Source organism: Eleginops maclovinus, chromosome 19 (genome assembly GCF_036324505.1).
Source record: "Eleginops maclovinus isolate JMC-PN-2008 ecotype Puerto Natales chromosome 19, JC_Emac_rtc_rv5, whole genome shotgun sequence".
Taxonomy (NCBI): Eukaryota; Metazoa; Chordata; class Actinopteri; order Perciformes; family Eleginopidae; genus Eleginops; species Eleginops maclovinus.
Window position 1 is genome coordinate 10991585 of NC_086367.1, and position 18442 is coordinate 11010026.

At 38.7% G+C, this 18442-nt stretch overlaps 1 protein-coding gene across 8 annotated transcripts; it reads right to left on the minus strand.

Annotated features, from left to right (window-relative positions):
- Positions 1–6694: 6694 nt before the first annotated feature.
- On the minus strand, positions 6695–17135 carry LOC134881041 (adhesion G-protein coupled receptor G2-like). 8 transcript variants are annotated; one of them, XM_063908151.1, is made up of 18 exons: positions 17014–17135; positions 12463–12545; positions 12266–12337; positions 12115–12174; positions 11846–12016; positions 11575–11598; positions 11417–11491; positions 11172–11313; positions 10913–11066; positions 10680–10811; positions 9857–9967; positions 9718–9766; positions 9513–9613; positions 9313–9434; positions 8965–9230; positions 8340–8430; positions 7971–8254; positions 6695–7867 (listed from the first exon to the last, which is right to left on the minus strand). In XM_063908151.1, exons 2-18 carry the CDS (start codon positions 12542–12544, stop codon positions 7752–7754), a joined length of 2052 nt encoding a protein of 683 aa, XP_063764221.1. In that variant the 5' UTR covers position 12545; positions 17014–17135; the 3' UTR covers positions 6695–7751. The 8 variants fall into 8 exon arrangements, with proteins under 8 accessions (XP_063764221.1, XP_063764222.1, XP_063764220.1 ...); XM_063908152.1 differs by having other exon boundaries at positions 12266–12334; positions 17014–17113; XM_063908150.1 differs by having other exon boundaries at positions 17003–17020.
- Between the last annotated feature and the right edge of the window lie 1307 nt (positions 17136–18442).

Below are 18442 nucleotides of genomic sequence, written 5' to 3' on the forward strand. Positions count from 1 at the left end.
GCCAGCCGCCCGTGTGAAAGGCACATTTTGACCACGCTCAGGGAGGGGTTATCTTGGAGCGAGGTGTTGGTGTGTGTGGAGGTATAGAGAATTTGAGTGACGAGTGTTAGGACCAGCATCATAAGAGCTCAGTGCTTTCCATTTGTGGCTGGCTTATTTGAATCTGTGTGATGTCCCTGCCTCGTTAAAGGGAAACAAGCCCCAATGTAACTGCCTTTGAGGAATGACATGCACAGGCAGGTCACTCAGAGTTCAGCGTCCCGTTTGCCGTCCACACAGAGAGTGCCGGAGAATAAGGAGCAGGGGTATCGTGATGTGTTGTTCTCACTTGTTCCCATTGAAGTAATCCAACAAAAGCTCACGCTAACATTCATGTCTCTGCGCATTCTCTCTCCTGCCAAATTCTCTCCATTGTATTCTGTGTGGTTATACAAATATAGATAGAAGCAATGGGACAGGACTGACACGAATTTGCAAAATAGGGTCATGTGAGGATATTGCCTTTAAAGGCTTCTCTCGCACTTGCCGATGAACCTGTGCAGATTTGTTGCCCTCACATAGCACACCGTGATGATCCAGTGGCAAGTAAAACTGTTATTGTGAAACTTTAACTGTGAGCCACTTACAAACACTGTTAGAAATTGGTCAGAAATAGTGCTGACATCAGGACAAGTATAATATATATTTTCTCATGTAACTTGTCCTGTAAAATGGTATAAAACAAAGAAAAATAAAGGAATAAATAAGAATTCAATTAATCACTCTTCATACTTATGAGCAGTCTAACAAGCCCACAACAGTGTTCTGTGTATCTTTTTGATAAGGACATTTTTTTTACAACTATTATCACACATTAGTAGGAAATTTAAATTAAGTGAAAAAGAAGAGGAAATCTACAGGTATCAACTTCTACAGTGTAAGGGATGCTGATGACCTATAGTTTCCCAGGAGTAGTCAATGGCTTGACCCAGCATCTTCCTTTACGCTTTTGCCTGACCTGTGATGAACAATGCACCAGAATGTCAGCCAATACTGTCCCATTGCTAGTATAGTACTGTTGAGTGGAGCTGATTTACCTTACTTCATTCTAGTGCCCACCCCAAAAAAAAACTCAAAATCTGCCATATATAATATAATAGTATTATTAATAACAATAAATAATAATAATAATAATAATAATAATAATAATGATAATAATAATAATAATAATAATAATAAATAATAATAACAGCAGTAATAATAAGCATAATAATAATAATAATAATAATAATAATAATAATAATAATAATACTCATTTGATTGAGATCGCATCAACCTAAATAATAATTGGATTTAATTCAACAGCAACATTTGAATATATTTGGCATCTGCACATTCAAGCTATTGTGCGTAAGGTAATAATATTGTTAACTGAAACCCTTGTTTAATACTATGCAGATCTTTGCATTAAAGGCATTTAAAAAAACATGTATTGCAGGTCTCACATGGTATGCATATCATTGATTAAGGAAGGATACTGTGATGGCTTTGATATATGATCTTGAGTCTGACCTACAGACCCTAAATGGCCTCTTATTGGCCCAAAGTAATTCAATAAATAAATACATGAGGAAAGAAATCAAAACACATGTCTTTCTCTGGATTTCTTTAGTTGTGTTCCTTTTACTCTGCACAATGTAAAGTGGATTATCATTGCTCAACCTACCAGCATCTAGAGAAGATAGTTGTAGTTAGTATAATTTCCTTCCTGCAGATTAAAGCATAAAACCAAAGGATTTGAAAATTAGATAATAGACAGGGAGGCATGACACCTCAGTCGACGTCAGTTCCCACTAATACTTTAAGTGTGAGATGACACTGTGCACAGCAGCAAGATGAAGCCCATAAATCAGGCAGGATGTCGGGACAGCAGGATAACACAGCCCGACATAGTCACAAGTATGTTCCAGATTAACCCCTGCCACCACTTCAGTCGATACCTCTGCTTGGATGGAATCACTTGTAGGTCTGTGGCTCAGAGAGCTGGAAGTCATGCTTTAGCTGTAAACACAGACACTAGTCTGTAACGAGGAGCTGTGGAGCAAGAAGGAGTCCACTGAGTCACACCACAGTTTGGCCTCTTGTGTCCATAGAATTTATATTCCCGGCAGAGGAAAATTCTCACATGATGGTTTTTTAAACGTGTTTTCTCTGACCGACTGCTGCATGGCATGGGTAAAATCCCTTTCAAAGAATCATGTTTAGAAGATTTATATGCCCCGAAATGAACACTCATCAAACCTTAAGTGTGCGGTTTGTCCAATACCATTTTGTGACAGAGCTAGACCACATATTGGGACAATACACACATTTCTTAGAAGAGCCACATCCTTATGTTCTTAGACTGCCATAAATGAAAAACAAGAGACATTAAAAACTCAGCCATGGAGAAGATGAAGAAACAATCTTACTCTGATGCTCCAGGAAACAAACTTTTCTGGTGGTCCCTCACATTAAACTGCCACTAATCAAATGCAAACACACAGATACAAACAAGATTTGATTAGGACTGGCACGAGAGTGGATGCTTCCCGTATATGTCTCATCATGTGATCTCTGTTCGTTTATTTGTAGAGAGGAATATATTCTCACACTTGGCTGTTCAGAGGAAAGCACTGTAGGGTGATTAAAGGCTCCCTAAGGAGTTGGAAAGAGGAAACAGACAGAGTTCATCATGCTTGGGCAATGGTATAGCTTAAATGAAATCAGATTCCTGTGGTCTCAGAATGCACACATGCCATAGACACGCACATAGCACAAAAACACACCCTTATACACACTGTGGGTTTGTCAGAAGAAAGAAAACAAGGTAGTTTTCCCCAATAGTCTTATAATACAACTTCAATAATAAAAAATGTTTAATTTACTGTGGGGTAATTCAATTTTCTGAAGTCTTTATGCCAACTGAAAAATGCTCTAAACACAAAATTGACATAGGTTTCCCTTAAGTGCAATTTTTATTAAAGCTTGCAGAAATGGTGCAACATTTATGAGCAGTTTTAGCCACTGATGATGCAAGTCAATATTCCAATCCTTTTGAGCTCTGCTTTGTTCTAGACCATTTTCATAAATATAACACTCCTTCCAAATCTGTTACTGCGCTCCCTATAGCTTTGCCATTTTTGTGAGGCTGATAAAGTAGGAAACCAAGTTGTTGACAACAGGTGTTCTCATACACTGTTTGTCCTTACGTAAAGTAATGCACTGTAATTTGTGTATGTCCCAATAATTAAATGTTTATGTTTTCCATATAATTACCTACCAGGAGTGAATAAGAGTGAATAAGTCGACATAGGTCAGATGATGTGTGGGTTTAAAAAAACAGATTTTAACCCGGCAGACTGCTGTTCCTGTCATGGGTTGAACTAGAAAGGATTTATTTACTTCTGTACTACTTCACTAGTCATTTAAACTAAACCTACTAATTTATTTGGTCGCATAAACCTAACCAAGTTGTTTAGGAATAACGTTGAGTACGATTTTCTACTAAACATTGTATGACAATACTTGAGTATGATAGTTCGATCCAAACAGGAATTGGCAGGCTGTAAAATCAAAACAAGGAGGGCTATTTTTGAGAAAATGTCAATCAGATTTATTTGGTCCACACGAAATACTTTGAAATGTGTTATTGCGGAAATAACAAAAATAGATATTTTAGTACTTCTACTTTGATAATAAACCAGACTGGAGATATAAACTAGTTCACAACTGCAGCCACTAACCAAAACTTAGATATGCCGTTATGGTGCATAACAGGTGCTTATTTTAGGCTTGTGATGACTTTGTTATTCTATAGCACTGAACCAGCAGGTGAATCAGTTCCTGTGGTGAACTCTTTATCGTTGTGGGAAAGCCTGCACCATTTTTGTGAAGCAAATACCACAACTTCACCAAGTGTGAATTTTAAAGGCCAAACGACAGCCAAGTCAATAGCAAGCAAACTGGGCGCAGTATGAGTGGATCCAGACGGCTTTAGCTTCTTAACCAGACACTTTCATGTCTCTAAAGTGTGGGAACAAACTGGTAGTTATGAGGTCTGTTTAAATCCTGCTTGAATGAGGAAATACTTCAGAGTGAAATTCTAGCAGCAGTGTATTTTGAGAAGATGATTCACTGCATGTATATGTATATGTTGTGTATAAATGAAATCCATTTGAGAGATTTATCACATGTGTTATCAATATTAGATGTTGACAACTGCTTTTATTTATTCAGCCTGCTCTTAAAGCTTTGCGGCAACTAGGAAGTACAACTTTTCTCACTGCCACTGAAGGCTGCTTTGTTAGTGGTTTTATTCAAACAGTGTATAGTAACACATATCATAAATTCTCATCTTGTTTCTATTATAATTTGTCCTTTTTGATGGTCGAACTAAAATACCACTAAATTCTTTGCATTGTTGCGTGCAAAAATGTGCAATAAACCCCAATAATTGTCTGTGCTGGCTGCACGATAGAGTGAGAAGTGGGATGAAATGGTGATTTGATGGACAGATCTGAATGAGTGAGAGTTCTTTAGCTTCCTCCACTTTTATTAGTCTGCTTCACACAGCGGTGAGTGAGTGATGAGTAGCCGGGAATTTCGTGGGGGGACAATGAGAACCCCGTTTCTTGACATGAAGAGGATCCAAACTTCCTGGGGCTTCACATGATGTGAGAGTGTAGGGAGGAGAAGCTTAAAGTCCAGAGGTCAAGTTTTCAATCTGAAGGAGCCCTCTGTCACCTTGCCCTCCCTTCTGCTTCTCCCCTTCCGTGACCCCTCCACTCTCACCCTACCTGATGAAAGACGTTGATGAAAACGAAAGACAGAGCTAGAGACTTCCAGGACCCAGGCGAGACAGTTCATCTCAGTCAAGTGGCGTGTATTCAGCCATCTGGACGCCCCTCCCGAATTGTGAGGCAGTGTGTTATTTTCAGAGTTTCAAGTGACGGTCAGTAACCTGAATGCACCTTGGATTTTTCTCCCCTTGCCGTTTCCCTGTAGGAAGAGGCCTCATTTCGTCCTACTTGCAAAAGTAACACAGTTTCTCTGACATGCTGCAACCGCCCATCATAAATCTACACACTTTACTATGGGCCCTCAAACCTATCAGTGCTTTGAGTCTGGGGGTCACATAGTGACATGCAAGGAGGCAAGTTGGGGTGGGGGCACTCAGTCACGCAAGCACTGCCCCGCGCCTGGACCTCAGCCTGATTTTACTGCAGCCAGCAGGGAAACCAGACGCTACAAAGGCCCCGGGTCCACCTCAACTTCACGAGCAAAGTTACAAGGAAATAAATCATTTTGGGGATTTATGAAAAAGGAGAAGAACGGAGAGGGGGTGCAAGGAAGTGGGCTGCCCTGTCCTAAAGAAAACAGCAAACAGGGGTGTAAAATAGTTGTCGTACCTTGAGAAAGAAAGCTTCATGGTAACTTCCAGTTGATAAAAGCCAGTTATGTAAGTGTACTTTTGTATTAAGTTATATAAATGATAAATCTAGGTAGTTATATTTGACTTATCACATTTCCTCCAGACACGCAAGCTTCCAGGAACAAGACCTCAACGCTTTATAGGTCATTGGAGATCTGCAATTTGTTTTTTACAGGGCAGGATTCAGTCCAGACATTTAGTAAAATACACGCAAAGCCATGTCTCTTTTCCTGCACCTGAAGTACGGCAATCATAAAACCAAAGCTATTCACACGTTGGCTGTGATTAGGAACAATGTTATTATTATTGTTCCTGTTCTACTAAAGACTTACGATCTCCCAGCAAAAGGAAACTGCAGCTAGAGATGGTGGAAATTGTGCTCTTTTCCCAGAATTATTTCCTCACTCACTGAATTTATACATCTTTCCAAGGAGCATTCCGCAAAATCCACCTGTGATCAGATCATAGTATCACATGGTGGGTTTTATCCTTGGGCCGTCTTACAAAATATGAGGATTCGTGACAATGTGCTTCTCCAAACCACTAATGTACACGTGGTTTAAGAAGGAGCAATTAAAGTGTGTTTTAGTCTCCCTCCACTAAAAGACATCTACATATGCTAAAATGTTACTCTAGCCAACACATATTCACTCATTTGTACTGGTAACAGACAGTTTTATAGGATAGCGTGAAAATGTAACATTCTTCACCCATCTCGTTTCTAAATAATTGAGATTGCCTAAATGTTCCCAGAAGCCTCGAAACAAGGGGCTTCTGTTAATATATGTCTTCATTCATGTTTTTAGGAAAGCAGTAAAACATGTCAAATCATGATCTGTGTGGGAAACAGATTTTCTGATTTTGTAAATTGACGAATTTAAAGCAGTGCTGTCGATAATGAGTTCAAATACATCTTTATGTTGGCTTGTCAGATATCTAGCTATTGAAATTGACATATTTTTTTCTGCAGTGAGCTTCGCCATCAGTGATCTCTGTTACCAGATGAAGACTCGAACACAGAAGCGAACACAGGTACATCATAGGAGCCCGCTGTGCTCTGCATGAAAGGCCTTTTTGGAGGCAACACAGATCAGATGTGTATGGCAGTAATTACCCCAGTTCTTGGCTGGCACGCTGCGGTCATTTAGAAGATTAATCGGTCATGGACAAATAAACAGAGTTTGCTCACTGAATGTAACTCCCCAACCTTACAGTGCTGCATATTCAAAGACTACCCTGGTGTCCCATTAAAATAACTTCAACTTTATTTCCCTTTATTTCTGCACACAATGTCCGTTTCATTCACATAAGCATTTAAATATTTGTCTGAAGGACTGCAAACGCCACATTTCATTAATTCAATGAAAACAAAAAGAACAGTTTGAAAAAGAAATAGCAAAGAAAAGAGAAATCTTATTATCTATATTGAATTACATTATATAACATGGTTAATATTTTCAGATTGAATGGCTATGAACTATAAAGGATCTCAACCAAGTGGCCTTTTTAGGCAAAACATATATCAATAGAAAATTACACAAAAAGTAAATAATTCCCAATCACTGTAGTTCATTAAATAAATGCAGTTTCCCAATATACACATAACTTATTAAAATAGTATGAATGCGAGTTAACTACACCCATATTTCAGGGAACAGTTTCAACATAGTAGCCTGCCCTCAGGCCTCTTATCACTATAGGTAGCCATGAGCTCATTTCTTGTTAGCCAGTTGAGGCTCCCGCACAGTGGATACTGCTCTCTGTAGGCACTAGGTAATTATCTGTAGGCACGCAAAGCGCTAGCAGGCTCACTCGGCCCCCATCACTGTTATGAGTGTGAGAGGCAACACTTCACTTCCGCTTCACTTTTTTCAGCGTTTTGCCCATCTTTTCTCCATATGAAAACCCAATCAGTCATAAAAGTTCGTTTTAAACATTTGCACCCTGCATTCTAGTGTATAAATCTTTGAGTTAGGAAATATATTCTGAGTGAATCACAAGCTTTATTGCATGTTTCATAGTGAGTAAGAAGGGGCTTCTTATGATTCACCCACCTAAATGATTTCCAGGAGATTACTCCATGTCCTGTGACGGTGCTTGACTCATCAATTATTTTCTTAAAGGAAGGTAATCCAGATTAACTGGGAAATCAGGGAGATTTTTTTTAAATGCCAATTTACCAGCACCCCATTCAACAGATGCTCTGCTTGACTATACAAAATAAAATGCTGCCCTCTTGTGTCAAAAAACCCTCAGGCCCAAAACCCTTTCTGTCCCCATTTGGAAAGCATATATGTTTTCAATGAGGAGGCTTAACAATTGTGTTTGACGTTGCTGTGCTTCTCATGGTGTCTGTTAAACTGCTGTCTTCAACAATCTTACTGGTTTTGAAATAGTAGATGGCAAGCAAGAAACCTGCAAAAACAAACATAGAGGCGTTACAATCATTGGAAATGTGTACTTAAAGAAAAGTAGGAAGTTTGTTGTTCAAGTGGCTTTGTGATGTTTAGGAGTCTACCTTGAAAGGAGTTGAGGATGGTGAAGATGTAGTAGGAGGCCGTGAGCATAGGTCCGTAGCTGAAGAAAGCAAAACCCCAGGTGATGCCAAACAGGAAGAACAGGCCTACAATGGAGAAGACATTGGTGCTGATGGAGCTGCTGTCCTTGTGTTTCTTTTCTGCCTGTTTAGCAAGAATAATGTGCCGCAGAGTAACGATGAACATGACAAAGGAAAAGATGAATACTACAGCGTAGTACCCAATGTTCACCACCTGGTGGATCACAGCATTTGAGATCCAGCACCTGTAAATCAAGATGCACTAGTGAGTGACCAAATCTCTTTTTGTAAATAAGAAAAGAACCTTGGCTGTCAGTAAGAATTCCTTACATCTTTGCTGAATTCCCATCATCGGTGGTAATGGCCAGGAAACCGTATTGCCTTGAGGCGACAAGAGCAATCACCACTACAGCCGGGGTGACTAAAGAGAAAGTGTACATAGTGTTATTATGCTTATGTAGTATGTTAAAGGAAATACTTCACCCACAACATGATCATATTATTTGAATTCTTGATGATTTTTTTTTCTTTTCAACTGTTAACCAAGAGTCCAAAAACAGTAATGGATTTAATTAAACCGGGCCATCTTTACCAACAGCAAAACTATATAAAAACTGTGGTTTGGAACCTTTAACTGGTTGCATATAATCCATCTCTAATTTATCCAGTTTTATAATCTATACTTAACAAACACATGCAATTTCACTAAAACCTTACTAGGTTAAACACTTCCACATAAACAGGAAGTTTGGAACAACTTCAATTGCGCAGGTGTGCTACTTTTCCAAGTGTATTGCATATTTTGTTCAACCTTGCTCTGTTATTGATTCTTGTATAGGCGACCTAGAGAATACAAGCCAACGTTAGGTAAGTAATTGGTATTTAAATAGTTATTTTGTGGGTGAGATATTCCTTTAAGTACATACAATGTTTATGCCTGGTTCTGTGTTCTTACCCCATCCCGCGGCGCATATCTTCCTGATGTAATGTTTGACTTCACTAGGGAGCTTCCACAGAATGAAGTACAGGTGAAGAGCTTGCATGAAAAACCAGGTGAAGGTGGCCAACATAGTGTAGTGCATGACTGCTGCGACTGTTACGCATGCGGCAAAGTTTTCCAAGTTTGCAATGCTCTCATTTAACAGGAAGGACAAGTTCAGGCCGATCAAAGCCAGAAAGAGGTTTATGAGAATCTTAGTTGCTTGGCTTGCTTTCCCTTTCCTGCGGAAAGAGGAAGTTATATGTCAGGAAAAGCCTTTAATAAAATGATTCAAAATGTAAAATTCCCCCCGTGGTTCTTTACCTGATTAGACAATGCATGAAGAGAGCGACTGTCAAGAAAGCTATTGACAGGCCACAGCCGATTGATGTGATGGTGGTCAGAGACTTGACATCTGAAGAGCTCATGTTTGCAGATGGAGGTGACTGATTAGGACAAAGCGGTGTTAGGTTTTTGTGAAGAAATGGAAACGGAATTACTATGGAATTACTACATTATTTTACCATTAGTATTGCAAAAAACGTTAGATGAGTGCACTCGCACGTGATGCTGCCATAGTTCTCCTTTGTGTGACAGCCATCTTGGATCCATTTAGCTTTTTTTCCTACAAAAAGGACAAAAGATGAGACCGTACTGAAAGGCTTTTTCCACATTAGTGCATGGTGTTAAAGAAACGTGTCATTTGCTACATTTTTAAACAGCAAGTACCTTCAGTATCTTTTCCATGCCATGATACACAAGAAATAGTTCTTCCTTTCTGTATTCCAATACAAAATAAAACTCAATAAAGTTGTTCTTTTATTACGTGCTGACAAGGAAATGTGTGGCTCAATCAGATTTTTTTTACCGTCTCATTCCATTTGTACCGAATTAGTATTCTGTCTGAGAGATTGGATATTTCTTTTCCCATCTCGATTCCCACGACCTCATTGTTGAGAAAAGTGCTGTCGGGATTGTCCTGTTGGAAATAGCATATATAGTCATGGCAGGCAAAGATTAAAAAACATTTCCTGGTTTAAATGCAGTGATGGAGAAAGTATTTAGATTCTTTACTTGAGTAAAAGTACTGAAACCACACTGTAAAAATACAACATTTCAAGTAAAAGTACTGCATCAAGAAGCGTACTTAAGCAAAAGTATTTAAGTACTATTAGGAAAATGTACTTAAACTATTAGTAGTAAAAAATACTCAGAAAAATTAAATATTGTAAAGAAAAAATCTTAAAATTTAAGAAGCTGAAACTATGTTTTTGAATTAAAAACAAGCAAACAAATTATCTGTTGGTTAACCGATAATTAGTTAGTTAATCATGGTTGTAGTTGCTTGAATATAATGTTGGATGGTTTAATCAATACCAAATATTTATATTTAAACGTTTTTCTATGTAAGTATTGGGTGTCAAAATCTGAATTTATAAAGTAGCTTGTAAAAGAAATATGTGAAATAAAGTAAAGTGTAGTAAAAGTAAACATTTGCTTCCAAAATGTAGAAGGGTAGAAGTATAACATGAAAATACAGTAAAGTACAATTACCTCAAATGTGTACTTAAGCAAAATACTTGACTAAGTGTATTTACACCACTGTTTAAATGTAATTATGTTATCATCATGTGTATATCAGAGTTGACAAAAACGTTTGCTCAAATTAAGCCATTTTACATTTTTGATACCTGAAACATGTCTGGGAAAAGTATAACTGCAGCGAAGGGATTCTCTCCTTTCGCTGCCATGCCACTTGCTTCTGCAGGGATTTTAATGGAGCGAGAGTAGCCTTTCCCCGAATCATTGTTATTCTTAAGAATCTACAGAAAACACAATTATTTTTTTACCACGTCTTGGTTTTCATAAAAACAAGATTGTTACAATTTTATGTTTAACTCTCTCATCATGACAAACAGCATACATTTATATCTCTATTATTTGAAAGGACAAAGTTGATGTTGATTGGGTTTGTTTTTGGTAGCCTGGTGATCAATCCACTAATGTTGCCCATTTTGATGGATGCTGAGCTGGAATTGCCCATGTTTTTCACCAGGAGGGAGATATTCATAAGTTTTCTGGAAGGAAAAAAAACACAAGTAATTTTTTTTGCTAGCAAACTACGCTCATCATCACAACTTCTAGCATACCAAAATGTAGCAGTTGTTGCCTTCAATACTTACGCTGCAGTTTCTGTGCTGATGTTTGGAGAGGGAGTTAGAGTAATAGACGTTTCTGGCTTGATAAAGTCTGGCCTTTTACATAACCTACAATGGGATAATTTGTTTTTAACCACTGCGATAATGTAGTGTGTTTCTGCTAAACCTGCATATCGAAACACACACAAAACAGAAACATTAGGTTTTCATTACCATTTTTCAGTTTAGTACTTTAGATTTAAAATAATAAAAAGCAAAAGTAACAATACCTTTGCAAGCATCTTCATCATACCCTTCCATATTTTCACAGAAGTTTTCTTTGGTCAATTTAATATTTTTGACCCCTTAAACATATTAAAACATTACATTTGTACACACGTGCCTTGTAAAGAATGACAGTAATAGCTGTGGAAATATGTGTTTTTACCTCTTTTCAAGCAGTTGTGAATGTCTAAAAGGAAACATGCAACAGAAAAAAGATTGAGAAGAAACATCCATTGTGTGATTATTAAAGAATGTGTTGACCAACAGGGGGCAACATCTCACTGCACTGTGTTTGCAGACTTTACTTAAAATAATGCCAGAATCTACTTTTTACATTACATTAGAATCTCTTCATTATATAATGAAGAGTAAAGTAGAGAGGGCACTTCAAAAATAAGAAATAAATCACATATGAAGGAGGTTTTCAGAAATACCTAAATATGTGTTGTTGTCCTTCATTGGCTTACATGGAAAGCCATGATCCGCGATTGTTATCACAACGATATCTTGGTTGGAAAGAATCTCTTTTTTCAGAATCAGAGTGTAGTTCTCTCGTCCGCCTGTTATGGTAAAGTTGCAGAGGAATGCTCCTGTATTACAACAAGCTGAAAAGATAATACACACATATGTTTACCAAATGACCAAGAGAAACAGTGGTTTTGTACAGTGGACTCAAATCAGGCTGATAATAAGGGAACTGTACCTGCATTCCGTTCTGGGAGCATTTGGAAACATAATTTACTTGCATTGAACTCAACAACATCTGAAAAATAATGGGAAACCAATTTTTACTTTTTACGTTTCTTTAGCCCGTTCAGTTGAAAACATTTATTCTTCAACAATGCCATGCCTACCATTTGGGAATAGATCATTTTTCGTTTTGGGACTGACAAACAGGAACTTTTGGGGGGGTTTTCTGCAGTCTTCTTTGTTTTTTGTGAAATAAAATAAAATATGACAAATATGATAAACACTAATCCGTACAACAGATGATCAAAAGTTTCGAGAAATATAATCCAAAACTAAGTTTTGTTTCATTAAATGTGCTCACCTGATATGCTGTCCTGGAAGTATAACCCAAAGAGCAGGACTGCTATAAACATCCAGCGGTGCTTACCATCCAGTGGTAACATCCTGAGGAGTAATAAGGTATATTATTAGGGATTATGTTATCTAAACATTACCTATAGATATCCTAAGTGCACAAAAGAGTAGCCTCCATTACCTGAGTAAGGTTGTTTCCTGCATTGCCACTACATAACATGTAGCTGAAAGATATACCACTGATGTTCTTCCTCTCAATTTACCTTGCAAATTCAGGGCGGTTTGAAAATCTGTCTGTTTTTTCAATAAACAGCTGGCAGCCTGCTACAGTTAGCTCTGGACTGCAATTAAACAAAGTCTCTGTTAGTCCCATAATGTTTTTCCTGTGTAACATTCCACGACTTTGCCATTGAATGAGCTTCAGTGTCACTGGAGGAGCTGATGAAGGAGACTTATCTGAAAGAATTTCAGGACTACAACTACAGAAAAACATTAAATAAAAACCAGGGGCCGTGGTGGAAGAAGTACTCAGATACCAATACTACATTTAATACATGTTCTGTTGCTAGTAAAGTCATGCATTCAAAATCTAACTTAATTAAAAGCATAAAAGTGTTGCCACCAAAATATATTTAAAGTAACAAAAGCACTTGTTACGGGTCCATTTCAGAGTCCAATATATGAACTCACTGGACTACGATTGTTGATGCATTAATGTTTTGTACAAATTTGAATTACTTGGTATATGGATTATTGATATCTTAACCTAAAATTAAATGTTAACTCAGCATAAAGATCGGAAACAGCAAGACTGGTTATGTTTAAAAGTATATTACCACACAAATGTTGCTTTTCACTGTTTGTAAGAATGTAAAGATGACAGATTCAATGGTACAATTTAAATTAAGCAATAAAAGCTATATGAATTTAAAATAAAACAAGTTAAAACACAGTTTTTGAAGACAAATTGTGTTTGATGTCCACCTGATATGTAATGGAAAAGTTGTGTACTGTTAAAGATAAACTTGGATACTGGAATGCAAATAGAATAAACAAATGACTCTCATCGCCGGCCAGGTGTGACCAGCAGATAGTGTTACAGTAAGATACATGTTTGCATTTTGTGCTGATAGGAAGGGGGAGGCTTCATACCTGTTTTTCCACAATAACAGTTCCCTGTTTGTGTTCTTAGATTATCCTTAAATAGCCTGAGCAGGGTAGGGAGGAAAGAGGTATTTCGCATATGAATTTCTGAGAGATGTGTTGATGCTGCCCCCTGGTGCAATATTGAATAATAATACTCCTGGCATGTTTCTTGACACCATTCAGCATAGTATTAAATTAAACAAGTTCTTTTTAGTGTGGACAATCTCTGATTCAAAACATAATAGCCATGAACAAACACAACAGCACTATAGATAAATAAAAAAAAGAGACTGTAACGGACCATAAATTGAAGGATGACAGAGCCCTTAGAGGAACAACTGGAGCTCTTCTGTGGTTGTTAACAGGTTGATAATGTCATTACAGGCAGCCTGCTAGCCTGCTAAGGCAATTACAGCCCCACCAGCAGCACTAAACACATTTAAGACCCAATGGCAGTCTGCATGGACCTGCTTGGATTCATTGATGGAGTTTTTATTGACAGTTTGGAGTTAACACAAGGTTTTGAACCATGTGGTCAGTCTGGTGATGTCATTGTTATCCTCATTAATGGCATTAGTTGGTTGTTATTGCTGCATAATGTGGGCATGTGAGAAAACAAGCTCCACTCCGTTAAACAGTCATTAGCTTAGTTTGTCACGTGAAAGCACTGCCCAAATTGAGAAGCAATTAAGGTAGTGTTGCTTGGTATATTAAGGGAGTTGTGAATTGCTTAGAGATGCAAGGATATCAGCTCGATACTTACTCAAACAGCTGGATTGGGTACTGTGTACCAATAATGTAATAGTTAAAAATCCTAGGTCTGCAGCTGGCGGTTATTCTTATTATTTATTACTCTGTTTATTATGTTCTTGATTAATCCAAAAATAGTTCAGTTTATGAAACGTCAAAATAAGTAAACAGTAAGAAATAGTTCAGATTATCCATCCAAGTTTCTGTCCTTTGCCTCTGAAACCCAAAATAATATCGAGTTTAATGATAAAAAGAGCCATTTTTGCAAAAAAATTGCTTTATCAATCAATGGAGTTTATGAATTGTATTTTTTGCCTTATAGTTGCAGCTCTGTACAGTTATTGTATAAGTATGCATTCATTCGTTACATTTTGTTTTCCAAAGATTGGAAATCAATGTCCAAGGCAAGCCTGATGTTGGAAGAAAAATAAAAGAGCGATCCCAGTCTCTGCACTCAGAATTCAGTATCGGTATTTGGGCTGAAAAAGTCAGACTGGTGCATCCCTAATGCTCTTTGTTCTGCAAGCAGTCCTAAATAAATAAATCTGTTTCCTGGTGTGAGGTGAAAGATAATTAGAGCCGTTTCTCAGCACTGCACTGCAGGCTGCACTGTGTTGTTGTTGTTTATCAGGAGCCGTTTTCATGGTGGTTTGCTGCACGATACTGTGAGAACAGAGCCACGGGCTCAGTGCCGTATGGCAGATGAATATTTGATGGCCCCTAATGGAGCCATGGCCCCCCTATCGTAGCTCTGTTTTTTTCCCACCACACGCTTCAGAGGACTGTGGTGGATCTATGTGGTTGGCATCCATTTTGGCGCTTCCCTGGTGAATTTGGTTGCCTGTCTGGCCATGCCACACAACAGCTGCCTGTGATTTCATCATACTGGTTGTGGCTTACCAGGCCAACAACTGCTGGTGATACTGGAGCTCCAATGCTCCAACGCAATGTACCAAATCCACACCCGGATCACCCGACCCTCACATGCAGCTCCTCGCCCTGTGCATGAACTTGTCACCACCAAGGTCAGCAGATCACCTGTCATGTATGACAGAGGGACAGCCTTATGTTACATATCTTGATACGTGTGTCAATATTTATGTCTACTGGGTAAAAAACATCAGCATCAATCCTGTTGAGGAGATTAAGATCTTAACTCTGGAGCGATATGACCCAGCCTGTCGTTCCAATTAGAAAAGTGACAGTGAGGCAGAGCAGCTATGTATTAGCTCGGTGACCTCATCCTCCATACAGCACAATCCATATCTGACAGAGCGCTACCTCCCACTAATGTTTCACTACAGGCCTGTTAGTGTAAATGGATCTCGCAATCAAAGTGTTTGGGAGTCTTAAGAGTTTCTGAAGAAGGGTGTGAGGAAAAGGAGGAGCGGGCTCGGCCTTGTGCTGGAATTTATATCAGAGGTTGTGTGCGTGTGTGTGTTCAGGGCACCTGTTTACGCTGCCGTTGCATGTTTGAGCCTGTTTACACACACTCAAAATCACAGCTGCCCCTCACATTACACAGCTATTTCTGATCTTCTCATTCAGCCAGAGGCATGGGGGTCAACACTTTGTCCTTTATAACATACACCCGCAAAGCAACCGCACAAAGCTAATCCTTTATGTGGGATCTTCAAATGTACAGCACAGTGGGCAAGTGTGTGTGACTCTTTGTTCACCTTATGGACTGTGTGTCACCCTGCACTGCTGTGACTGATGTGTTGCAGTGCTGAGCTCACTGATTGCTTTACAGTTTAATGTTAACACAGTTTGGCTCACTCTTCTGTTACCTAACCACAACCGCGGCTACCTCAAGTCTTTGAACAATTTTGTCAGAAATATGGAGGAAACATGATTTATGTGCTCTAGAGATTCTGAATAGCAAAAGACAAGTGGTCAAATTTCTCACATTCAAATTTAATTTCTTCCCTTTTACAAGGTCACAGGTGGCAATCTATACTGGCCAGCTCGGTCGCTCCCTAGCCCTTCACCATCGAACCAAACAAACAAATAAACAGACACGTAACCGTCAGAAGTGGAACGTCTTGTCTTTGTGATTGACAGTAAAGCACTCGTCATTGTCCTAGAGCTACAGTACGCCCGCTCAGGGTCACCTTGGCCATGGGTGGGATTTTTGTGAGCCAAGATCCCTGTGCTTTAGTGCTGGTTTGGACAACTGAAGAATAAACACAATTACCAGTCAATGTCAATCCTTTTAGTCTTATTGCGTCAATGAGGCTCGCACAGTATGTCATATGTTATTTCTAACAGACTGTTCTGTTGATAGTGATAACATTGACTTACTGCAGTTTCTTATGATTTGGTTGACATATTAGTGTCTTGTTTTTAGATTTTGCATAATGGCTCCATAAATCAGAACAAATATTGTCAAACACCTTGTGATATAAATCAGGCAGTAAATGATATATAAACAACCCCTCTGTAAGAACAATCAGAACATAGTTAGCTACTATATTTCAGACTCAACGTAGGATCAAAAATACACATTTTGAGAAAACGTAAAGATATGTATTGTCATTTTCCAAAAAGGTTGCATGACAAAAGAGTATGTTAATTATGTGCTTTATTCAATCACATTCATACACCCACTTCCTTCAACGCCAACCAATCCACCAGATATTCAGGCGTACAATGACATCACCTGTCTGGAGCTCGTCCCTGAGGCGCCTCGCCATGACATCAGCGTCTGCACCATGGCGGGACGTTGCCCTTTTTTTCCTTCCCATGACTCAATAACACACCTTTTCTTGCCGGTCAGCAACCCCAGTACAGTAACCTTATCCTGGACCTCGGGCTCTTCACAGAGGAGGGGGAGCGGGTGTAGTATGGTGTGGCAAGTGGCGAAACTAGAGTAAGGTGAAGAAGGGTTAAAGTAAAAGGAAGGGAAAGGGTGGTCTGCTAATATGGAGACGACACTGAGGTGTGAAGGGCCTGCTAGGGATCCACAGGGGCCAAGATAACAAACCTTAGTACCATCCAACAAAAGACGTGTGAACTAGGAGAATAGTCTCAGAGGAGTGTGAACAGTGGAGAATAAAAGGGAGGCGAGGTTGAAGCACGGGTGATGATGGGTCATATGGAGGTCTGCAGAAAGTGTTGAGGACAGGAGAAAGACCCACTGTTTGGCCGTTCATTTTGATATTTAGAAGGGTAATTTGGTTACATTGTGGGCCTCAAAGGCCTTCTTTTTAATAACAAGAAAGACGCAACACATTTTATTCTCTTACTTTTCACCCCAGTTCATTTGTCTTTAACTTGCCACATCCCCTCCTTCTGTCTCTAAAAAGTGATTCCTATGTTAATCAGATGGGCCAAATAAATAACTGAGCATAGGCCTATTATGCCTTCAGATCCCCTCCCATTGTGAATTGACAGTTTCATCACAAAGTGGAGTTACATAATGACGGGATACTTCAAGGCGATCTTACCAAAGTGGTTCTTTGTGGTGCAGCTCTTCCTTTCACATCCTTTATTATAAATGCTTTGAGATTGGTCATCTTTCACATGTACAATTCCATTCAATCAGAGTCAGTAATATTGACTCACTTCAGCTTCCTGTTGTGCATTTAAAGGATTTCAACTTTAAAATGAAAGAGGTTGTTTAAAGTAACAACAATGGTTAAGCTGTAGTTGAGTTCTCTAAGTTGCATTGGGATAGTCAAGTGAGTATCAACACACCTCTTTACCTTAAATATGAAGAGATGAATGTGAGCAAAGAGAAATAAATGACACATGGGTAGAGGTCAACTAAAGAAATTACAAACTGCCCAGAACAGAGCTGCCAGGTTAGTATTTAATTGTCCCATAAGAACAAATACTATCAGTATGCACGTTAACGGTAGAGAACAGGCTGGTTTTCAATACGACTACATTTTTCAGGAACACTGTCTTTTCTTCTCAACCCGTTTTCTTATATAACCAAATAGTCAGATGTAGTCAGGTTCATTCTCATTCTACTAGGTCAGCTAATGATGGCCAGATGATGATACCAAGTCCAAAATCAAATGCGTTGAAGAGAACAGTTATTTATCGTGCCATCAATCATTGGAATAATAGCCCTCTGAATATAC